Consider the following 25,748-nt stretch of genomic DNA (forward strand, 5'->3'; position numbering starts at 1 on the left):
ATAGAAAAAATTAGCCGGGCATGGTGGTGCATGCCTGAAGTCCCAGCTACTCGGGAGGCTGAGGCAGTAGGATTGCTTAAGCCCAAGAGTTTGAGGTTGCTGTGAGCTAGGCTGACGCCATGGCACTCACTCCAGCCCGGGCAACAAAGTGAGACTTTGTCTCCACAACAACAACAACAACAACAAGTAAAACAATAAATGTTCTTCTAAATGTGTATGATGGACATTTTGCAGAATTGTCACTTTTAGGATTATCAACTCTAATTTCTTCTAATTATAAAGTAATACATATTAATTATGTAAAATTCTAATGCCAAAGCATACAAAAAGAAAACAAATCACTTGCAATTCCACTAAAAAGGTATAATCACTACTAACATTTTGGTTCACATCATCTTTTAAATGTTTGACCTCTATTCTTTCTCCCGTGCTTATACCATCTACCAGTTGCATCCTTACACACACAGACATGTTACATATTTGCATGTAACCTGTATGAAGCTCAGAATGAAATTTTTAGTCACATATTTAATGGATGACCTACCCAGTATCTCATCCATAGTCAATTTTTAAAAATCTTTGAATAACACTTCTCCCTCTCTCTTCCCATTCTCTCAGATTATGACCCCTTTCCCCATTTTCTAACTCATCTATGATATCCAATAGATATTATTTCAAAAGAGATATAGAATGAATGTTAACCATGGATAAACACATAATAAGGAGATTTCATATAGTACCACATCACTTTGGAATTCCAAAACATCAATAACACACATGAAAATGTTTACTTTTTTTGCATGCTCGGCTTATACAATTCAATTTCTTTTCTTTCTATTCTATGGCATGCTAGGAAATCAGAAGTCTATCAAATAATACTCTTTTTTTGCAAACCAAAACCAATAAGATTTTTATTTTGAGGGATTAAAAACAGACCTTAGGCAAAAAGTGAAATCCTAAAACCCGATTTTTATCTTACCTATAGTAGTGCAATTAATCTCAATTAACTCAATCCATGCCCCAAAATGTTGGTATTACTCCCCACAATTATCACCCCCACTCTTTGATGAACATATGTAGTCTCAAAGAGGTTATATAATAATAGACTCAAGGTCATTGAACACGTAAACATTGGAGCTGGTATTTCAACCAAAGAGTCCTGGCAACAGAGCAAACCAACAAGCAATCTGCCTTGACGTATAAGTAATTTTGAACCAGTTTGGCTACTTTCCTAGAAAATTCCATCTCCCATCATTTTGATTGTGCAGTCAAAAGTGAGCTGGTTAATTTTACAGACTAAATATTTTCAATTAAGGTAACAATGATCTGAATGAAAAGGCAATGACATTTATTTATTGGGAAATGGACTTTATTCTGTCCTTGAGGCCAGAGTATAAGATGACAGTTCACTTGAAATCATACCTAATAATTGTCAGTCAAACAAATAACTGGGTTTAGATTTCTGTAAACTCCTTATGTAATTCTTTTTCTTATGAAAACAGCCAAAAGATATTGAGAAAGAGCAAATGATTTCAAGACTTGGTAGAGAGGTGCTTTAGAGGGAATGAACATTAGCAGTTGGCAACTATGCCTACAGTGGCACAAATTTCTGTGTGCCTAAATAAGAACTTCTACAATAATTAAATCATGCTTTTACAGCAATCTGAAGCACAATGTAAAAGATTCGTTTAATGAAGAGAAGAAACCTTAGAGGGTATCCATAGTTTTAGATCGGGCTAAAGTTATGTCGCGCCCGCCTCGCCAGCAAGGAAGACGCGGCAACAGGAGTTCTTCTACAGTGCTTTATTGGGGATCCCTCTAAGCTTCAAGATGCGGAAGACCCTGAGCACAAGCTTTCACACAGTAATATACCCTCAGGGAAACAGGAAGTAACAGAGATAGGTCAAAGTCAATCACAAGCGGTCACCAATAGGCCGAGTCAGAAAACCTCATATGCATCCTTATGTAACAGACCTACAGATGTACTACGCATGCGCCACACTTGTTTACCTCAGCCAAGCCACCGGAAATCGGCGCCATCTTGTAATGGCGTCCGCGCTCCCGACAAAGTTATATTATACAAATGACAAGCACATTCTGGAGCTGCCAGTGTGGTCTGACAAGCACTTCAGAGAAAGGAGCCCCAAGAGGTAGATGTTTCATCATGTCAGGGGACTTTGAGAACAAAATTCAGTAGGTGCAAGACACTTTCAAAGAATGTTTGTTTCCCTTTTATAAAATGTGTGCTTATCTGGTTTAAATTTTCACACTTCCATATATGCATAGAATCTGAGTGACTCAAGGCCTGAAGGTCACTACTCATAATTGGAGAGAACAGAGCTGGGCACGTTTTACGATCTTTGATCACTCAGCTCAGAAGCTACCTCAGAACGTTGGGAAATGGGTGATTTTCCCGGTTAGTTTCTTGCTGAGGAGGGCCCAGCAGCACTTGATATACAGCACTCACCTGGCTTCTCCCTTTCCTTGAAGGAGAATGACAGGACAGGGAAGGAAAGACGGTGGGAGACCAGGGACTGAAAACCAATCCTAACTCCCAAAACCGCCTTGTTGAGAGCAGAAGGTAGGAATACTCCCAAGTTGGGAAATTCAAGCAAAGAGGTTGTCCAAGATTTTTAAGATTCCTTATCAAGAGAGATACTCTAGGGAAAATGGCTAGACTTACACACAGGCACTTATTTTGGTGTTATTTGTCTACAAGGAAGTAAAAGGCGTATCCAGCTTCTGAGAACACAGAAAGAGAGATCCTTTGTAAACTGAAACAAAAAGTAAGGCATTATCTTGAAAACTGCCACTAGAGGGCAGAAAAGTTGCTGGCCCTGGGAAACAGTATTTCTGCTGGGCATGATAAGCACCGATTGAATTTCTTTTACTTCTAGTCGAAGATGATATAGCCGGGGGATGAAGAGCCAAGGTTGGTGGCATCTTGTTTAAAGGAATTATGGGGACTAGTTTTTGCAAGGTGGCACATAGTTTACATAAAGTAAACCCTCATAATTTATATGAAATTGTTTGGAAACTGCTAAGGTTTGGATTCAGGATGCCTGAATGGAACCAGTGAAGTGGGGGAATTGGTAGCTGGTCCTGGTGCGAGAAGCATAAGGAGGAATCTCAAGTCCCCAAATGTCACCACTGACTAGTATGTAAAATTGACTGTTAAAAATTCATTCTTTCAGGCCGGGTGCAGTGGTTCACGCCTGTAATCCTAGCACTCTGGGAGGCCTAGGTAGGAGGGTTGCTTGCTGTGAGGAGTTCAAGACCAGCCTGACTGAGAACAAGACCCCACCTCCACAAAAATAGAAAAATTAGCTGGGTGTGGTGACGAGCACCTGTAGTTCCAGCTACTCGAGAGGCTGAGGCAGGAGGATCCATTGAGCCCAGGAATTGGAGGTTGCAGTGAGCTATGATGACATCACTGTACTCCAGCTGGGTGACAGAATGAGACTCTGTGTGAAAAGATTTCATTCGTTCATATCGTTAAGGAGGAACAAAAGCAAGGTGCAAGATATTGTGAATTATGTTACTACTTGGGTACGGGGGGAAGGGTATATATCCAGGTCTGCCACCTGCATTAAACAAAGGTATGTAAGTGCCATGGTTTGGATGTGGTTTGTTCTTGCTAAAATTCATGTTGAACTTTAATTGTCAGTGCAGCAGTGTTGAGAGGTAGGGCCTGCTGGGAGGTATTTGGGTTGTCAGAGCAGACCCTTCATGAATGGCTTGGTGCCCTTCCTGCTGTAATGAGTGAGTTCTTGCTCTTCAGAGACTGGATTAGTTCTCATAGGAATGGATTAGTTCCCAAGGGAACGCGTTGTTATAAAGGGAGGTTCCTCCTCATGTTTGGTCTCTTTTCACATGTGTTTGCTTCCACTTTGATCTTCTGTGCCATGTTGTGATACAGAACAAAAGCCCTCAGCACCAAGCCCCTTGAATTTCCCAGCCTGCAGAACTGTGAGATAAATGAACCTATTTTCTTTATAAATTACTTAGTCTCAGGAATTCTGTTACAGTAACAGAAAACAGTTAAACCAGAAGGATATATATAGTAAACTCCAAGAAAGTTTACCTTTTGGTTGGGGCTGGAGAGGAAGACATTTGAGAGACTGGGGACAGAGACAAGAGTAAGGCTTCATCATAAATCAATTGATATATTTCATTCCTGAACATTGTGGATACGTTACCTTTTTCCAAAACTTCAAACAAAGAAACTCATTCTTTCAGAGAAGTCAACAGGTACAGGTAACCCTTTCTAGAATCCTGGCTATGTATTACAGGTTGAAATAGCAGCCAGTATGAGATGCAGGCAAGGTTTAGAGACCTGTGTGTTCAGTGGACATGGGTCATTAAGGGTGAAATAGGTCATTACAGGCTGGATTCCACAGGGAGAGCATGGACTCTGGGTCTGAACACTACAAGGGACATTCACACACCACCCACAACCCTAACTGCCAATCATGTATATAAAAAAGAAATGAAGAGACTCATTCCATATGCCTGGTGCTTAAATAAAGTCACCTATGTAATGTGGATCACATAGCTTCTCAAAAATGAGATAACAGAAGAGGAGAAATGATGCAAGGACATTACCTCCTTCCAAAGCCTGGTGATTCTGACTCCATCACTGACTAGCTGTGAGGCTTCAGATAGCGATACTACTCTGATGCCATGTTCTCCCATTTGAAATAGGGAGGATCCATATCTCACAGGCTTGTTGTGTGACAACATGGGAAATGTCTGGAAAGTACCTAAAATTGTACCTCATAAATAGCATGCACGAGACAAATAGTTGCTATTTAAAAGCAAGGGGAAGATGGGTTTAATTTTTTTCTTTTCTTCAGCTTTATTGAGATACAAATGACAAAACTTGTATATAGTCAAGGTGCACAGTGTGATGCTTTGATTTACATATACACTGTTAAATGATTACCACCATCAATCTAATTAACACATCCATTACCTCAAGTATACAGTACATTATTATTAACTATAGTTGCTATGCTGTATATTAGGTCCTCAGAATTTATTTCTCTTATAACTGCAAGTGTGTACATTTTGACCGGAAAAAGATGCCTTTTCCTTATAATCTTCTTGTATGTGTTAGATGAATCATAACTATTAGAATACCCACAAAGTAGCTTAAGCAGTAAGGTTAATTGTGTTCATTAATCAGGAAGTCTGGGGGGTAGGAAATGCCAGAATATACCTCTGGCTCAATTATGACAGGGCACTACGCTAGGTTCTGCAATTCACTTGGCCTTATCTTCATGGTTACAAAATGGCTGCCCCTGCACCTGGCATCACGTCCTCACACCAGCATCCAATCAGGATGACAACTATGGGGTCAAATGATTTCTTTTCACAAATTTCTATCACTTTTATCAGGCAAGTAAAATTTTATCAGAAATACAGGTTATTTCCATTGACATCTTAGGTCAGAACTGTCATGTGGCAAACCCTAGCAGCAGGAGATACTTAGAAAGCAGGCATCTAGAAATGGAAAAAAATTTTTCATGATTGATTTGACTAATTATGATTTATCCCAAGGAGCTTTCCACATTGTCACTCCTAAAAGTTTAGTGTTCTCTTAGTAGGGAAGAAGGAGTAGAATGGCTTTTAGATCAATGATCGACAGTGTCTGCCATCACATCTTTGTGGAGATAATTGATTAAATCATTAGCATCTTAGATTAAATTAACTCAGGCAATTGCTTTGTGCCAAAGGGTGGTGGTAATAGGAAATCCATGATAAAGCTGCAATGAGCATGTTGGATGCAGAAAGACAGCTGAAATGTTAAAAATATTTGGTGACTATTTTTAGGTAAATTTAGGATCTGTTAATATGAATAGGTGTCAGCAAACATTTCTGTAAGAAATTACATAGTAAATATTTTAGGCTTTGAGGGTCATATGGTCTCCGTCTCATCACTTTGCAGTGCAAACCCAGCAACAAGCAATATGTAGATAAATGGGCACGGTTCTGTTCCAATAAAACTTTATCAGAAAAATATGGTTGTCTAAATTTGGCTTGTAGGCCATAGGTGATAATCTATGGTATAAGACAGACCAGTTTGTGCTAAAAACAACATGGACAAAATTGTGTGTGTGTATCTTTGCACAACATCAGTGGAAATGAGGGGTTTCCAAGTCCCTTTGGATATTTGCTAATTCAATGATGTTGAAATTACAGTATATTTTTATCGTGTTTTATTCCATACTTATATGAGGATATGATTTAGTGAGTTTAAATAGAGGGATCAGTATTATTTTCCAGTTCCCCAGGTGTCTTAGTCTGCCTGAGCTGCCTTAACAAAATACCATACTGAGTGGCTTAAACAACAGAAATTTATTTCTCACAGTTCTGGAGATTGGAAGTCTGAGACCAGGGTGACAGCACGGTCGTTTTCTGGTGAGGGCTGTCTTCTTGACTCGCAGATGGCCACTTTCTCTCTGTGGGCTCACATGGCAGATGGGGTGGAGACTGAGAGAGAGAGCGAGCGAGCAAGCTTTCTGGTGTCTCTTCTTGTAAGGACCATCAGACCAAGTCCCCACCCTCATGACCTCATCTAAACCTAATTACATCCCAAAGGGCCCCTCTTCATATAGCATCACACTGGAGGATAGGGCTTCAACATGTCAACTTTGGGGGCACATAAACATTTAGTTGATAGCATTCTGCCACTAGCCCCCCCAAATCGTGTATGAAAAATATATGCATTCCATCCTGTGCTAGTCAGGGTTTTCCAGAGGAACAGAACCAATAGGATATATAGAGATACATAAAAGTAGATTTATTATGAGAATTGGCTCATGCAATTATGAAAACTAGAAGTCTCACCATGAGCTGTCTGCAAACTGGAGACCCAGGAAAGCAGGTGGTGTAATTCAGTCTGAGTCCTAAGGCCTGGCTTAGGAGGAGCTACAATGGCCAAGGGCAGGAGAAGGTGGATATTACAGCTCAAGGAGTGAGAGAGGTAATTCACCCTTCCTCCACCTTTTTGTTCTATTTAGGCCCTCAACCGACTGGAGGATGTCAATGTGGGTAGACCTTCTTTACTCAGTCTGCTGATTCAAATGCTGACCTCTGCCGGAAGCATCCTTACAGACACATCCAGAAATACTGTTTTACCTGCTCTCTGGGCATCCCTTAGCCTAGTCAAGTTGACACGTAAAAATAACCATCACATATTCCAACGGCCCCAAAGATCTTAACTCATTCCAACATCAGCCGTAGTCTAAAGTCCAAAGTCTCATCTAAATATTATCTAGATCAGATATAAGTGAGACTCTGGTCATGATGCAACCTAAGGCAAAATTCCTCTACAGCTACAACTGTGTGAAACCAGACAAGTTATGATTGCAAACTGCAATGATGGGATAGGAATAGGATAGACATTCCCATTGCAAAAACGGGAACTAGGAAAAAAGGAAGAGGTGATGGTTCCCTAGCAAGTCCAAAATACAGCAAAGGAAAATTCCATCATCTCTTATGGCTTGAGAATATTTTTTTTGGTTCCATACTCTGCCCTGCTGGCCCACGGAGGTGGCAGTGTCACCTCACGGCTCTCGTCCCCATCTTCCAACAAGGTTCTAGACGACTTTGCCCCAAACACTTTGCAAGGTGATCTTGATCTCAAACTTGAGGCATGTTTAAACCAAGGTGGTGGCTCTGATGATCTCTCAGCAGCCTTCAGAGACATTTTTCCTTGTTCTTTGGGAATAGTGCACACTTGCAGCCAAATAGTTCTCTTGTCTCATCCTGATAAATCAAAGAAGTCTGACAACCTTCCTTCATTTTGTCCCTTCTCTGTCCCCTTCAGTTCAAACTGGCAGTGTTTCTGCTCATATAATGCCATAAAATCTTTTTTCAAGTGATAATACAGCCACACCCCTGGTGTCCTCCTTCAACACACATTCTCATATTTTGCAGTATGGATAGGCTGAGCAATAATCATCACATTGGGGGTTAGAGCTTCAACATATGAATTTTTAGGGGACAAAACATTCAGCACATAACATCAGGTGAGGTAAGGTACAGCCATCTGTGAAAACCAGGGTGCTTAATAGTTCTCAAAATTCAGTGTGCATATTGATCACCTAGGGTCTTTCTTGTTAAAATGCAGATTGATACCATAGCTCTGGAATGGGGCTTGAGATTTTGCATTGATAACAAGCTCTCAGGTGAGGTTGATGCCGCTGGTCCACACTTTGAGCAGCAGGATGCTAGCACTGCTTTTCAATGCCTGGGATGCCTAGGTGCCGCCCCAGAACCATGTATTTGGTCTAGGATGTGGCCTGGGCATTGAGATTCATAACGGCTCTGCAGGTGATTCTAATGTGCAACAGAGTTTGAGAACTTCTGTGCCAAAGCTCATGATGATTTATTGATTTTAGGTATTTTATCAGTAGCTTTAATGTGGTTCCTTTTCCTCATTCTCCCCACAACCCCCGCCCACCCATCCGTCTCCTTCTCAGGTCCAAACCTCCAGATGAAGGTGGGGATCAGGGTTAGCACTTCATCCTTTTGCTCTTGTCCATCTCTGAGGAGTGGGAGGATGTTCAGGATGGAAACCAGGGGCTCAGGCAACCTGGGTTTGGGAAGAATAAGCACAAAGTGTTCCAGGGGCGATTTTAAAGGAAAGCTGGTTGAGATAGAATTGGAGGGTGAGGGATTGCCACAGAAAGGTGTCAGCACATAACTCGCCTCCAGTCTTGGGCCTGAGTGTGGGGCAGTGAACACAGACAGCAATGTACCCACCTGGGTCCTGGTGGCACCTCACAACCAAAGCAGCTTCTAAGGATTTGTCCTCAGTATGCAGGGTGACAGTGTTGGTATAAATGCAAGAGAGACCCCAGGGGCAAAGTATAGAAGTGAAAAGTTTTCCCAAAAGTGTAAGAACACAAAGGAACTTAGAAGTGAGTGGAGGATGATAGCTTACACTTAAGTTACTTACTATTATGCACCTTTCATGGCTTTAAACATTTTTAAAATATTAATTCATTTAATCTTTGTGGAAACACAATGGGGTTCACAATTTCATTACTCTCATTTTATATATGAAGAAACTGAGGCAGAGAGAATTTAAATAATATCCTTGACTCAATTTCTTAAGTGGCTAATGTGGGATTTGGACCCAGGCAATCTTAGGTTAAGAAAGCACTAAACCAAACTGCTTCTCTAAAATAGGAAAGTAAGAATGATGTTCAATCAATTTACAGTTTGACACACTCACAAATAGATGCTCACTGTGTGTTTCCTTACTTAGATATAGGGGAAGACTGAATGTTCACCAATATATAGAGATAGTTAATATGTGAGATAAAAAAATAGAATGCAGAGATACTCAAAGCAAGCAGAGAAATAAATTCAGTGAGAAGACCAAGTTTGACTAAGAAATGTAAAGAGGCAATAGAATTTTCTGTAAAATGAACTAAAGAATCATAATCCTCATTTTAAGAAAGTGTTAAAGTGCAGTCCTAGGGAAATACAAAAGGTAATTACTGCATAGCTGAGCTTGTTCAGTTTAATAAATGCTCATAGCAATCTGCTAACTTTAAAGAGATTTGGGCAAATGATAAGTCCTTGAAAATAGCATATAAAATCTGTAATTTTTAACTTTATCTTTATAAGCCACACGTGGCAGAAAAGAAACAGAATGCTCTGAGCATTCTTTTCCCAGCCATGAAGAACCTTAAGGTTGCCATGGCTAGAGACTTCATCTGGTCAAAGAGAGAGTGGGCTGAGAGAGAAAGCAGATTTTTGAAAGGGGAGGCAAAGAGACATAGCATGCATATCTACCATTCCCTTAAGAAACCTTTTCACAGGGAAACCATTTCTTTTTACCCGTAGTCATGAAGACAAAATACTAACTCGTGTTCTCCATATCCTCAAAGGGAAACCAGATGCCACACTGAGAACAAGAACAGGCTGCTTTTGTCATACACTGGGAACAGAAACTGGGGGGCACAATACGGAATAAGGTCATAGTCAAAGCAGACCAGCCTCTTATTTGGGGTTCAAACACTTCAACAATTCTCTCCATGTTATGTGCCCTGAGCTTGGGGCTGACTGTGCCATATTCTCGCCACTCTCCTTCTGGTGAGCTTATCCAGTCACAAGGCATCTATAGGATGATGTCTCCTATATATATATATATTTCAAAACCTGACACCCACCTGGTCTCATGGAGGGATGAGGCTTTGTTCATTTTTCCAGCTACCTGCATGACATTTCAATTTGGATGTCTAATGAGAATCTCAGATTTTACAACAGGTGAAGTCTGTACCCCTCTTCTCTAGGTGTCCCTCGATGCAAAGGTCCCCAGGTTAATAATAGCACCACCAGGAACCCTGGTGCTCACATCCAAAACCCAGAACCTAAACTATTTTCCCTCTCACACATTCCTCACCTCCTGTCCATGACCAAATCTCGTTGACTTGTCCAAAAAGATTTGGTACCTGTCTTCCTCTCCTAGTTTCCTCAGCCACCAAGGCACTTCAAGCCACACTAGTTTTTCCACCTAAACCAGCCACAATGGATGGAAGGGTCTCCACCTTCAACTCTCCCCCTACATTCCTCAAAGCAGCCACAGTCACTGGCTTAACATTCAGAGGGATCTAGTCTACTTTATATTCAGTATCACAAATTTGACGTTCAGCCTTGACCTTCTATTTTTCAGCATTCCTATTCAGGTATTTTTTTTAACTGTGTCACTTTATTGCAATAAATGATACAACTGAAGGTAAAAAAAAAAAAAAAACATGAGTGGAGGTTTCATAAGGACAGTATGTAGAAAATCACCCCCTCCCCCTGTTCTGTAGGGAAGCCAGCCTAAGGCTCAGTCCCAATATCACTGTCATGCAGGGTGAACATGCCAAAGAAGGACTCTGCCATCCCATCACACAGAGACCCCATCTTGCTGCCTAGAATCAATAAAAGTTAACATTTCCATATCTAAAATACAAAAGTGTCATGTAAACTTGAACACCCCTTTATTTTAAACCCTCCCTAATCAATCCCATTCCCTTCCCTTCTTCCCCAGAGGTAACCACTATGATGAATTCCAGACCATGTTTTGTACTGTCCCATGCACTTGGATGCACAGACATCAGGGCCCCAGACAGCCCACCCCACATCACTCCACCCCACTCCACCGGACATGCTTGCAGAGTTTTTAAGGGGAAGACTATGTGTTTTCCAGGGGCCTGTGGAGTACCTATTGCCCTCCATCCATGGAGTTGCTGAGCTGCATGGGGATGGGGTATGTTTGGGTGGGTGGAGAGACCCCTGGGTACCCACTTTAACCCTGTGCAGGGATTTGCCCTTATTCCTAAAAGGTGAGAGTTTTGCACACACAAATCAACTGGATGAATTTATTGCTTTAAGAAGCAGATAACTTTATTGGAAACAACGGTAAAAGTGAAAGGAAAAAACTTAAGTCAACTTCTGAGGGGCAATATGCTCGCCCGGCCTTGTGGCCTGACCCGGGGAAGGGACCCGTGGCTGTGGGGACAGTCCCAGCTCAGTTCCCCTTGTGGTCGCCGCCGCCGCCCAGGGTGAGCTTGTCAAAGAGGCACTCCGCCAGGCCGGCGTCCGGGGCCCCCATGTTGCGCAGGCTGGTGAGGTAGCCACCCAGCTCCTCCATGGTCTTGACGGGCTCCTGCAGGCAGTGGCTCTCCAGGAAGCGGCAGAGCTGCACGTCGCCCTTGTCGGTGGCCAGCTCGTGCAGCTCCAGGAGGCTCAGGTTGACGCTCTTTTCCAGGCGGAAGGCGCACGTCATGGCCTGCAGGCCGCTCTCCCAGTCGTCGCGGTCGGGCTTCCTGATGTCGCCAAGGCAGATGCGGCCACCGCGCCGGTTCTGCAGGCCCATCAGCTTCTCGGCGTGCTCCCTCTGCTGGTGCGACCGGCGCAGGAAGTAGCGGGAGAAGTGCTTCAGGGCCACGTCGTCGCGGTCGAAGTAGAAGGCCACGGAGAGGTGCGCGTAGGAGGCGCGGAGCTCCAGGCTGATGTGGCTGTTGATGGCGGCCTCACAGTCGGGGTGGTAGTTGTGGCGCACCTGCGAGGGCACAGCCGTGGCCATGGTGGGCGGCGCGTGTGCGGTGAATAGGACAATGGTCAGACTACAAAGTCTGCTCCCAAGCGCCACAGAGGGCAGGATCCAGGTCAGGTGGCTGGTGAATGGCAGCGGGTGTGCCCTGGGACCGGAAGTGCGCCCTCGGGACCCCTGGCCGCCGGGGGTGAGGAGCCGAAGTGCAGAGTTCCGTGTGCAACCTGGGTGACTCAACACTGTCTGGCCTCCGTTGAATTTTGAATTCTGCAATAATATTCCAGTGCCCAAAGACTTTCTCTTGTCCTCTAATGGTTCCCGTCTGTAAGAGTGCGTTCTCATTTTATAAGCCTATTGTCTTCCTTAAAGTTCTTGGAATACAAATTTGAATTATTTCATAAAGTTCTCTTCTGTTTCCTGTGTTACATGTTCCCTCCCTCACCGCCCCCCCCCCCCCATCGCACTCAGCAATTACTTCTGTCGGTTCCTCATGACCTCCTCCTCACTCTCCTCAAATATCTGGCAAACCTTTGTCCATTTATGATTGGGAATCAAGGACTCTTTGGATTAGCCTAGGCCATTAGCATGCATCTGATCTACAGTTGTGATGTCCCTTCACTAATAGGCTTCTCCTGTGAATGGCAGGGTGCAGTGTGTCAATTGGGGGGTGGTCTTCTCTTTCCGGGATAATGGTTTGGAGCTTGCAAATAGGACTGGAACTTTCCCAGGGGGCAAAAGCATGGCGTTTCTCTGGCATTGGAAGCCTTTACTGGATGTCTCTGCTAGGTAGATGTGTGTTTCTGTGCTATTTCCCTTTTGCTGTGCAGTGCTGCAGTGTCTCACACCCTGCTCTAATTTGCGTGCTTTTCCTGGTCAAGTAATTCACCATCTTTGCAGTATAGTTTTTGTGAGCAGAAGGGGGTCAATTGTCAGTGGTGCTTACTGCCCAGTGTAAGTGGGGCAGAAGAGGGGCAGAGCAGGGTAAGGGGCAGGCAGATCTGCTCTCAGGGAGTAATTCTTTAATCTCACAGTTGAGGGAAGCCCCTCTATAGTCCTTCTACTTTGTGGACTCTGTTTTTGGAGATTTTCCTAATGTGCTCTGATTTTCTAATGCAGGTGTTTCAAGTTCTCTGAATTAACCAATGTGATAGTACCTGCTTTTCCTCTCTTCCAAGAGTTCCTCACAATTCCTGGCCTGTTAATGGCATCCTTCCTAGTGGGTGTGTCTGTATAACTTTTGTGTTTCCTCTAGCACATGATTCAATTATCCTTTTTATCTTTATTTCTTAGAAATGCAAATGTCTGTTTTCTGAATAGGCAATATTTTTATACATTTGAAAAGTCACAGAGTTCTCCCTCCAGGCAGCCAGTAAGATAGTATTTGTTATCCTCAGGAGGAGAAAGAGGACAACAAAGAAGAAATGACACTCATGTTAAGAAAAATTATATTCACACCTAATGGGTGTGGTGCACACCATCTGGGGGATGGGCGTGCTTGAAGCTCTGACTTGGGCGGAGCAAAGCAAGATATGTGACCTAAGCATTTCTACCCACATAATATGCTGAAACGAAAAAAATTTTAAAAAAGAATAATATAGTGTCAACGTGAAGAAAGTATAGAAACATATTCCTTAGAAGCATATTATTTTCAAGTACACATGGAACATTTGCCAAAATATACACATTCTAGGCCACAACACAAACCTTAATAAGGATAAAATGATTCATATCATGAAAGATATGGTCTCCTACCACAATGGAATTAAATTAGAAATCATTAACAGAAAGCTGAAAAATGCCCAAATTATAGAAACTAATAATACATTTTTAAATAATCCATGGGTCAAAGAAGATATCAAAGGAAAATTACACACTATTTAGAACAAGTGAAAATGAAACCACAGCATATCAACATTTGTGGTATGTAGCTAAAGTATTACATGAACGGAAATTTATAGCATCAAATTCCTATATTACAAAAGAGGAAAATTCTCAACCACATTATCTAACCTTACATCTCTAAAAAGTTAAAAAAAAAAGAAAACCAAAATAAACCCAAATCAAGCAGCAGGAAGAAAATTATAAAGACAGGAGCAAAATGAAAAAGTGAAATAGGATTAAAAAGCAAAAGCAGAGGAAATCATGAGAGGTTTTTAGAAAATCAAACAACCAAACAAAAAAAAAAAAAGAGAGAGAGAGAGACGTCCCTGACAGACTCATCAGGAAAGAGAGAAGACACAAATTATGAGTCTCAGGAATAAGAGAGGGCAATCTTTGAGACCTTGGGTGGGATACAGATTTCTTAGGGCACCAAAAGCATGATCCATAAAAGAAGAAAATGATAAATTGGATGTCATTAAAATTAAGAACTTCTGTTTTTAGAAAGGCACCATAAAGAGAATGGAAAGACAATCCACACACTGGGAGAAAATATTTACTAATCACGTATCTAATAACTTGAATGCAGAATACATAAACAACACTCAACTCAAGAATAAGAAAAAAAGGGGAAAAAGTAGGTGGAAGATTTGAAAAACACGTCACCCAAAAATATATATGGATGGTAAATAAGCATATGAAAAGAAGCTAAAAATGTTGGTCATCAAGGAAATAGGAATTAAAACTGCAATGAGATATCACTGCACAAATATTAGAATGGTTAAAATCAAAACACTGACAATAAGAATACAAAGCACAGGGAACTCTCATATACTATGGGTAAGAGGGAAACATGAGACAGCCACATTGGAATGTAGATTGTCAGTTTAGCAGTCTTATTGCTAGCTATTTATTCAAGTGAAATAAAAATGTATGAGCGACAGAGAGACTCCATCTCCACAAAAATAAAATAGAAAGAAATTAGCTGGACAACTAAAAATATAAAGAAAAAATTAGCCGGGCATGGTAGCGCATGCCTGTATTCCCAGGTACTCGGGAGGCTGAGGCAGAAGGAGTGCTTGAGCCCGGGGGTTCGAGATTGCTGTGAGCTAGGCTGACGCCATGGCACTCTAGCCCAGGCAACAGAGTGAGACTCTGTCTCAAAAATAAAGAAAAAAAAAAAAAAGAAAGAAAATGTATGTTCACACTAAAACCTCTCTGTGGGTGGTTACACCAGCTTTTTTGCAATTGCTAACACTTGTAAAAAAATATGCTTCAATTGATAAATGGATAAACATATTGTGGCGAATCTACACAATGGAATTCTGGGCAGTGGTAAAAATCAATGAATTACTTACCCATGCAACACTGTACATGAATCTCTACTGCATTTTGGTAACTGAAATTAGGCAGATGCAAAAGCCCACATGTTACATTCTTTCGTTTACATAACATTCTGAAAAGGCAAAGTTAGAGTAGAGGACACAGATCAGTTTCCTGGAGATAGTGCCATAAATTTGCTTAATACAGCTGCTGCCTCAGCATCTATTTTAGGCTTGACGTGAGCTGTTTGAAACCCAGTGGTACGCCAGCACCTTTGGCCTAGGTAAAACCTTCCCTCTTTGTGTGGTTGTTTGTGATACAGCCTGCTTGTTCCTCATCTTACTGACCCAAAACTCAACACACCCTACAGTGCTAACCACGGTTAAAAAACTAATTTTTAACAACAGTCATGTAAATAAGTTTTCCCCTTCCTACATGTTTTCTTCAGCCAGTCTGCAAGAGAAAGTCTAAGGGATTACTCCCATGGACCTTAAGAAAAGCATATTCCCACAGATCCTCTCTTGCTCCCCACCCACTGGTTGAGCTCCCTACTGTCTCCAGACTACCTGTCAGCCCTGTGGCCACCCCTCTTCTCTCATAGATCTGTGTGTAGTAAAAGGCTTCTATTATGTTCTGTATGTGGTTGTGCTGACTCATCTGTTTCTCACCTGACTGACACACCTGAACCTGACTTCCCTCCTGGCTAGGGTGCTCCTAGACTATCACCACTCTGAAGAGAGACCTCAAGACCAAATTGAAAAGAAATCATAACAGTAAAAACCACAGCAGGTGAAGGAGGGGTTCACTACAACAGGACACAAGATGGGGGATTTCTGGGAGGAATGGAAGTGTTCCGTGTCTTTTTTTATTGGTGTTAGTTTTTTTTTTCTTTTTAAACTATGAATAATGCAGAAAAAATATATATATTTTAATTTTTTTAATTTTTTTTTTTCTTTGGGAGACAAGGTCTCACTCTGTCACTCAGGCTTGTGTGCAGTGGTGCAATCATAGCTCACTGCAGCCTCAAACTCCTGGGTTCAAGCTATCCTTCCACCTCAGCTGGAACTACAGTTGCATGCCACCATGTCTGGCTAGTTTTTTCATGTTTTGTAGAGACAGGGTCTCACTATGTTCCCCAGGCTCGTCTCAAACTCCTGGGCTCAAGCGATCCCTTCACTCTAGCCTCCCAAAATTCTGGGATTACAGGTATGAGCCACCAAGACCAGCCTTTCAATGTTTTAATTGTGGTGGTAGTTACACAGCTGTATGTTCTTGTCAAAACTCTTGGAACTAGCCATCAAAAAATGTGAATTTTGTTGTAGGTAAATTATGCTTTAATTTCTAAAAAACAATACGAGAAGCCTCATAGGGATGGAAGAGAAGAAACTTGGGATTTAGTCAGGGAAATACAATACACACACACACACAAACACAGACATAACCTAAGAGCACTTACAAAGAAATAATCAAATGAGTACACATTTATGTACAGTAATATGAATGGCATCCACAGATGCACTAGGAAGACATTAAACCAGTGATACCTACTTCTTATAGGAAAAGTCATCACTGTGCTGAGAACTATTGGTAGTGTGGTTTAGTTTTTCCTCAGTTTCTGGATAAATGTGTCATGTGATACAGACTAAAAGGCTTAACTTTTTCCGCATCAAAATATGGATAAAGAAAACTTTCAGAATGTATTTGTACTTTTTTAAGCAATATGTATTGGCCTCTGGAAATGTATAGTTTATTATATAAAACATGCTAATTTCAGTTTGAGGGGAAAAAAAGAAACAGTGACTCATATTTTCTATTCTGATAACTCTTGTGTAGTCTTTTGGTCTTATCCTCATTGTAGCCAGGGAATAATAGGGGAATTTGATGGTTGTTTCCCTTTTGGCAAAGGGGTTTATAATATTTTTATGCTTATATTTTGCCCTGCCTGTGTAGAGAAATGTAGGCAATATTTCTTCTAGATAGAAAAATAGTCTGTAGCATAAAAGAAACCTGAAGATGGCATGAGACCAGGTAGATAATGATAAGCTGAAAGCTGTAGTGGAAGTGAATTCATCTCGACCTATGTGTGAATTAACAGGAAGGATTGATGTTACTGTTGCAACAGTACTGGACCATTTGAAACAAATGGGCAAGGTGAAGAAGCTGGATAGATGGGTACCGTATGAATTAAATGAGCATCAGAAAAGAAATCATCTCAAAGCTTGCCTTTCTTTGCTGTCACGCCATAAAGGTGAGGCATTTCTACACCGTATTGTTGTATGTGATGAGAAATGGAGTCATTTGACAATCGCGAGTGTTCGGCACAATGGCTGGATAAACATGAAGGGTGGAAACAGTACAGAACTGAATATTCATCCAAAAAAAGTTAATGGTGTCTGTTTGGTGGTCCAGGCCTGGTGTTATCCACTATATCTTCATGAAACCTGGTCAGTCGATGACAGTGGATGTCTACTGCAACCAACTGTGTAAAATGATGAGGATGCTTGTGATGAAGCGGCTGAGATTGGTTAATAGAGACAGGCCAATCGCCTTGCGGGACCCCATGTCACAAAAAAACAACGCTGCTCAAACTACAGAAGCCGGACTTGGAAACTCTCTGTCATCCACTGTATTGACCAGACCATGCACCAACTGACTACCACTTCTTCCAAGCTTTGGACCACTGCTTGCAAGGAAAAATATTCAATTCTCAACAAACTGTGTTTCTAGGATTGTGGGGCAAGATTGAGACAGTAGAGAGAATAAAAAGAGTGAAGAATACGTTAAAAAGTGTGAGAAGGATGAAAAAGTGGAAAGATCCACTGAGATTTTGGAGGTGGTGCTCAGCTGTTGGAGAAGAGGGGACTTTATTATGAGAAGAAACAAGGAGAGAAGTGGAGGTCGATGATTTAATAACATGTAGGAACTAAGTGAAAAGGTTATCCAAAGTGGCACTGGTACAGCTGCTGAAGTCACTGAGGAGTGCGGCCATTCAAATAAAGCTTGGTGATACTAAATATAACTAAAGACATCACAGAAACATATTAGGTAACAATCGCATTTGGACAATATGCAAATAGGGTGCTATAAGAAATCATCCAGGTGATTAACTCAAAATGGTTGCATTTATAGTCATAAATTTATTTATTTCAAACTATTAAGGGGATACAAATGTTTTTGTTATATGGATACTTTTTATAATGCTTAAGTCAGGGCTTTTAGTGTGCCAATCACCCAAACAGTGCTCACAATAGGTAAAGTTTTACCCCTCCCCCCTTCCCTCTTCTTGATTTCCAATGACCTTTACATTTCTTTGAGTCCCTGTGTGCCCATGAGTTAGCTCCGAATTATTAGAGAGTACACATAGTGTTTGTTTTTCCATTACTGAAATCAACCTAAGTGCCCAACAAATCATGAGTGGGTGAAGAAAACATGGCATATTTATACATATATATATGATATATATATATATCATACAGTACTACACAGCCATAAAGAGGAATAAGGTAACGTCTTTTTCAGCAATGTGGATGGAATTGGAGACCATTATCCTAAGGGAAGTATCTCAGGAATGGAAAATAACTTGAAAAAATATTATATGGGTCAAAAGGTCAGTCCAGAGTCACCCGGAATTGCCCACGGAACTCTGCGCTCACACCCACCCTTCCTGGGCCGGACCATAACGGCCCCCAGGCCCACTTCCGGTCCCGGGCCCACCCGCCGCCATTTTTCCACCACCCGGCCAGGAGTCTGCCCTCCGCCGGCCACCGCCCTCACCTACGCTGGGTTTACCCCGAGGGCCCCGCGGGCGCCAACGCCGCCACTGCCCGCTCCGCAGCCTGCGCTCCCCAGGCGTCTTCGCGTTTTTCCTGCTCGCCGCGCCTGCGCTACCCATCATGGCCGCCATCTCTCAGGTGCGCCACAACTACCACCCCGACTGTGAGGCCGCCGTCAACAGCCACATCAGCCTGGAGCTCCGCGCCTCCTACGCGCACCTCTCCGTGGCCTTCTACTTCGACCGCGACGACGTGGCCCTGAAGCACTTCTCCCGCTACTTCCTGCGCCGGTCGCACCAGGAGAGGGAGCACGCGGAGGAGCTGATGGGCCTGCAGAACCGGCGCGGTGGCCGCATCTGCCTTGGCGACATCAGGAAGCCCGAGGAGGACGACTGGGAGGGCGCCCTGCAGGCCATGACGTGCGCCTTCCACCTGGAGAAGATCATCAGCCAGAGCCTCCTGGAGCTGCACGAGCTGGCCACCGACAGGGGCGACGTGCAGCTCTGCCGCTTCCTGGAGAGCCACTGCCTGCCGGAGCCCGTCAAGACCATGGAGGAGCTGGGTGGCTACCTCACCAACCTGCGCAACATGGGGGCCCCGGACGCCGGCCTGGCGGAGTGCCTCTTTGACAAGCTCACCCTGGGCGGTGGCGGCAGCGGCGATGGCAAGGAGAACTGAGCTGGGACTGTCCCCACAGCCACGGGTCCCTTCCCCGGCTCAGGCCACAAAGTAGTCGGGCGAGCATATTTCCCCTTCAGAAGTTGACTTAAGTTTTTTCCTTTCAGTTTTACCGTTGTGTCCAATAAAGTTATCTGGTTCTTCGAGCAATAAAGTTGTCTAGTTGATTTGTGTGTGCAGACCTCTCACGTTTGAGGAATAAGGGCAAATCCCTGCGTGCGGGTTTAAAACAGGTATCCAGGGGGGCTCTCCACCCACGCATACATAACCCATGCACTGCAGCTCAAGATCTCCACGGATGGAGGGGAAAGGTACTGCATTGGCCCCTGGTAAACAAGAAATTAGTCTCCCCTGTACAAACTTGTGGACATGTGGGTTGGGGTAAAGTGAGGAGTGGTGGGGTGAGCGGTCTGGGGCCCGTATATGTGGGTGTGTGTGCATGGTACAGTGTCAAACATGGTCTAGAATTGCTTATAGTGACTGCCTCTGCAGAACAAATGACAGGACTCGTATTGGGTAGGGATTAAAATAAAGGGGTCTTCAACTTTACATCAAACTTGTGTTTTAAAATTTGCAAATATTATTGTTCATTGATTCTAGGTAGCAAGAGGGGGGCCCTGGAAGATGGCATGGCAGAATCCCTCTTTGACAAGCTCACCCTGGGTGGCTGCGACAGGAAGAACTGATCTGGGACTGTCCCCCCAGCTATGTGTACCTTCCCAGGTCAGGCCACCAGCCAGGTGTGCACATTGCCCTTTCAGAACGTTCACTGAAGTTTGTTCCTTTCAGTTTTACCATTCCTTCCAATAAAGTTATCTGGTTCTTAAAGCAGTTAAAATCGTCCAGTTGATTTTTATGTGCAAAACTCTCACCGTTGAGGAATTAGGGCAAATCCCTGCACAGGATTAAAGTGGGTACCCGGGGGTCTCTCCACCCACCCAAACATACCCCATCCCCATGCAGCTCAGCAACTCCATGGATGGAGGGCAATAGGTACTCCACAGGCCCCTGGAAAACACATAGTCTTCCCCTTAAAAACTCTGCAAGCATGTCCGGTGGAGTGGGGTGGAGTGATGTGGGGTGGGCTGTCTGGGGCCCTGATGTCTATGCATCCAAGTGCATGGGACAGTACAAAACATGGTCTGGAATTCATCATAGTGGTTACCTCTGGGGAAGAAGTGAAGGGAATGGGATTGATTAGGGAGGGCTTAAAATAAAGGGGTGTTCAAGTTTACATGAACACTTTTGATTTGTAGATATGGAAGTGTTAACTTTTATTGATTCTAGGCAGCAAGATGGGGTCTCTGTGTGATGGGATGGCAGAGTCCTTCTTTGACATGTTCACCCTGCGCGACAGTGATATTGGGACTGAGCCTTAGGCTGGCTTCCCTACAGAACAGGGGGAGGGGGTGATTTTCTACATACTGTCCTTATGAAACCTCCACTCATGTTTTTTTTTTTCCTTCAGTTGTATCATTTATTCCAATAAAGTAACACAGTTAAAAAAAAAATACCTGGGCCGGGCGTGGTCACTGACGCCTGTAATCCTAGCACTCTGGGAGGCCAAGGCAGGTGGATCACTCGAGGTCAGGAGTTAGACAGCAGCCTGAGCGAGACCCTGTCTCTACTAAAAATAGAAACAAAAATTATCTGGACAACTAAAAATATATATAGAAAAAATTAGCCTAGCATGGTGGCACATGCCTGTAGTCCCAGCTACTCGGGAGGCTGAGGCAGGAGGATCGCTTAAGCCCAGGAGTTTGAGGTTGCTGTGAGCTAGGCTGACGCCAAGGCACTCACTCTAGCCCGGGCAACAAAGTGAGACTCTGTCTCAAAAAAAAAAAAAAATCCTGAATAAGAATGCCGAAAAATACAAGGTCAAGGCTGAAGGTGAAATTTGTGATACTGAATATAAAGTAGACTAGATCCCTCTGAATGTTAAGCCAGTGACTGTGGCTGCTTTGAAGAATGTAGGGGGAGAGTTGAAGGTGGAGACCCTTCCATCCATTGTGGCTGGTCTAGGTGGAAAAACTAGTGTGGCTTGAAGTGCCTTGGTGGCTGAGGAAACTAGGAGAGGAAGACAAGTACCAAATCTTTTTGGACAAGTCAACGAGATTTGGTCATGGACAAGAGGTGAGGAATGGGAGATTGAAAAACTATTTCAGGTTCTGGGGTTTGGATGTGAGCACCTGGGTTGATGGTGGTACTATTATCAACCTGGGGATGTCTGAGGTAGGGCCCCTGGGGTGGAGGGGTGGGGAATGCAGGTCTTATGAAATCTGGGATTCCTATTAGAGATGCATGCCCAAATGGCATGCAGATAGCTGGAGAAATGAATGCCTCCCCCATCAAGAGCTAATGGGATGATGTCAGGTTTTGAAGATACATATGGAAGACATCATCTTATAGTTGATATTGAAGTCATGTGACTGTGTACGCTCACCTGAAGGGGGGAGGAGAGACTATGGCACAGCCAGCCAGCTAATGGATACAGGATGGTTGAGGTATTTTAACACCCAGAAGGGTGCTGGTCCCATTTTGACCATTACCTTGTTCCAGACTGTGGCCTTCAGTATCTGCTCCGAGTGCATGACAAAATCAGCCTATTTCTGATTTCAATGTGGACTTTGGCTCTACCTTTCAGGATGTGGGTAGTTAACCTTTGACCTTATCTTCATTGCTGTGTGTAGAAAGAATTTCCTGGTACATGCTTAAAGCTCTGACTCGGGTGGGGTACAGGCAATATATGTAACATGTCAGAAAAATTAAATGATTTCTAGTGCCTCTTTTTTTACTAAAATGAAAGAATAAAAGTTTATGGCTTGCAAAGGGCCTTGTGAGAAATCTGAAAGGTAGTTTTAATTGCAAAAGCTACGACGAGTCATTATTTTATTTCCATTTTTATTTAGGATTCAATTTTGGGAATGCTAAAATTAAAAGTTGCCTGGATGTGTGATCACTTAACATAGAATCCTGAGCCCAGGAACATTATTGGTTGTAGCTTAGCTATCTATTAATTCAGTGGGAGGACAATGTTTAAGTAAATATAGTAAAGTCTTTAAGACTTTAGAAATGCAGAACTTGTTTGTTCTTTAAGAGAATAATAAATGGCATGATGACGTTAAGACAAAGGGATATTCAGGTGAGAGAGAATCTCTGCTATTTGGGCAGAATACGTATAAGGTGATGTGGTAGACTGCACGTGGCCTCCTAAGATATTCAGGTCCTAATCCCTAGAAATCTATGAATGTTACTTTATAGTTTGCAAGTGGGACTTTACAAGTGTGGTTAAGCTAAGGATATTGAGATGAGGAGATTATTATGAATAATCTGGGTTGGCCCAAAATATATTCAAAGTGCCCTTATAACAGGGATGAAGAGGGAAATTTGACTACAAAAGCAAAAGGCAATGTGACAACCGAAGCAAAATTCTACACTGTTGGCTTTGAAGATTCAGGAAGGAGTTATGAGCCACAAATACATAGCTCTATAAACTAGAAAAGGCAAGGAAACAGATTTTACCCTGGAGCTTCCAAAATTAATGCAGCCCTGTTGACACCCTGATTTTAGCTCAGTGAAACTGATTGCAGATTTCTGACTTGTAAGAAAATAAATGTTCGTTGGTTTAAGCCACCAATTTCATGGTAATTTATTACAGCCACCATAGGAAACTAATACAGAAGAATAATAATCGTTTACAATCTAATTTTAAGAGCAGACCAATATGCCAACAAAATTTAGTCCTTTTCACAAAGAACAAACTAAATTCTGGGTTTGCTTCAATATAGCATTCGATTCTAAAGGACCCACCAGCTCTTTTTGAAAATCTTATGAACAAACCCATCAAATGTAAACCAGATTTTTTTTGAACCAGATATGGAAAAAAAATTAAACAAGTTTATGTTCACATTCAGATTTTCTTTTTTATGAATCTTCTGTAGCTTTCTATATTCATTCAGACTTTGTCTTTCAACATCCTCTCTTACATTCTGGAACAACAAGTTATTTTACTCCAAGACAGAAATATTCTTGTTTTGGCTCTTAATCAAAATAAACACACAATAATTCATGTGTCATTATCTTGAGACTCCTAGTAGACTTTCATTCATGTATATTAATTATGACTTTTAAACAAAATCACTTTAATTCCATATGCAAAGCTGCGGTGAATAACTGTGAAGTTTTTTTTTATTTTAGCAGCCTAGCAGATCTCAGGAATATACCTAACCCAGCTTTATCAAGCCGCACACTTCCACTTATACAACTTCTCAATGTGGCAGACATGAACATGTTCCTTGACAGACCCAAAATTATACCCCTTTTATAGCATGTACAAATAAGAAGCAAAATTATATAAAGTGAAATTATGCTTCATTGTGAATATTTTAATATTCTATCCTATAAAATATCTAGGCATCCATTGAATGTCCATTAAATAACTCAATATAATATCTGTCCAATGTCTTGCATTATCTAAAAATCTTGGAAATTATCTTCAAGCTGACATAATACAAAACATTATTATTGAAGAAATACAAGTTTTGAGAACAACGATTCAGTTGCTTAAATATAAGTTTATATTTTTCATAATCTTAAACATTAAATAGATGTAATGCTAGTTCATGTGATCAATAAAAATTTGTAAGTTTTAAAACAACAAACCTAAGTAGCATAAAAATGTATACTTGCGTTGTACCTAATACTGATAAATAATGGAAAACATAGTTATTTTCATTAACCCTGAACTATTAAACTAGTCTTGTTCACCAAAGATTTACATAAGTTATGTAAATCTGAATTCTTAAAATGGTTGTGAGTTGGTTTCTGGGAGAATATATATTGTTTAAATCTAGCGTATTTAAAATATTATACTTCAATTTCCTCATTCTCAAGGAATTTTAGGAATATTTAATTTATATAACCCAAAGAAACTTTATAATCTATCAGTAGCATCCAAAGACAGGAAAGCTTTACATACTCACACAATCAGAGGTGAAGGTATTTCAGAATTACAGACACACAGAAATATAGACACAGAGAATATAGCTTCCATTCTACAATTTCACCCATGGGTCAAGTATAGGCAGAAATAGTAAACTTCCCTGATTCAGATGTCAAAAAACTGTTTTCCTCCAAGGGGATAAAAATTTCTTAATTGAGATGAGTTAAAACTAGACAAGTACACAAACAAATAAAAAGACTGACAAACAAGATTTTCTGTTGTTTCTCACACAATAGAGACCAGGTTTCTATAAAACATTAACCCATTTTCAGAGATCTCCAGATGGTCATATCCTAAAACCAAATTCCCAACCATTTTATCAACAATAAGAATAACTTATCTAATGTAAATGAACAAAAACAAAACAAAGATAAAATTAGTAGAGAGAAAAATCAAAATAGAAATTAAATATTGAAATTAAAATGAGAAAAACAGAGAATCAACAAAGTCCTATTTTGCTTTGGATTCACCTAGAAGAAACAAGAAAAGATATTCTTAGAGTCTGAGCATAAGGTGCACATCTCTGTCACAGTTTATCTGGCTCTGATAGGTGAATGCACTGGGCATATCGATGTGAACTCCAAAATAGTTAAAATATATTGTGAGAGTAAAATGACATTCATACATCTACGAAATGGAAATGTGTTGAAAGAATTTAACTCATGAGGAAATTGGCAGATAAATATAAGTAGTTAAAAAGCAGATCTAAAGAACAGACAGAAATATTGATCATGTATATTTAAATAAATGGAGGCAAATGGGTTTTATTATAACCTAAGAGGAGAAACAGATGGACTTCTACAGGGCAAGGCATTCAGCATGTCTATCAGTGATATATAACTTACAGAGGGTTGTAAATGAGCTCAGAAGCAACACAAGGCTAGAATCAGAGAAACTGAAAGGGTATCCTAAAGACAGAGCAATGGTTCCATTGACATGGTTTTTTTTGTTTTATTTTGTTTTGTTTTGCTAAAATGTTAAAGTCAAGTAGAAAGTTAGAGTTTCTTAAAAAACAAAAAACAAACAAACAAAC

General features: G+C 41.6%; 3 protein-coding genes across 3 annotated transcripts in view; 2 read left to right on the forward strand and 1 right to left on the reverse strand.

Annotated features, from left to right (window-relative positions):
• The window catches only part of TMEM47 (transmembrane protein 47), a 120,457-nt gene extending 99,913 nt beyond the window's left edge, over positions 1-20,544 (forward strand). Inside the window, exon 5 of the mRNA XM_045538545.1 lies at positions 20,314-20,544. The gene's annotated coding sequence lies outside the window, so the exon portion shown is untranslated. The remainder of the gene's footprint in view (positions 1-20,313) is intronic.
• Positions 11,392-12,488, reverse strand: LOC123628662 (ferritin heavy chain-like). The gene has a single exon (XM_045538539.1). The coding sequence runs from the start codon at positions 12,401-12,403 to the stop codon at positions 11,537-11,539; it is 867 nt and encodes a 288-aa protein (XP_045394495.1). The 5' UTR covers positions 12,404-12,488; the 3' UTR covers positions 11,392-11,536.
• LOC123628663 (ferritin heavy chain-like) lies at positions 19,053-20,544 on the forward strand. Its single transcript, XM_045538540.1, has one exon. It carries the CDS (start codon positions 19,156-19,158, stop codon positions 19,711-19,713), a length of 558 nt encoding a protein of 185 aa, XP_045394496.1. The 5' UTR covers positions 19,053-19,155; the 3' UTR covers positions 19,714-20,544.
• Positions 20,545-25,748: the final 5,204 nt, after the last annotated feature.

Source organism: Lemur catta, chromosome X (genome assembly GCF_020740605.2).
Source record: "Lemur catta isolate mLemCat1 chromosome X, mLemCat1.pri, whole genome shotgun sequence".
NCBI lineage: Eukaryota > Metazoa > Chordata > Mammalia > Primates > Lemuridae > Lemur > Lemur catta.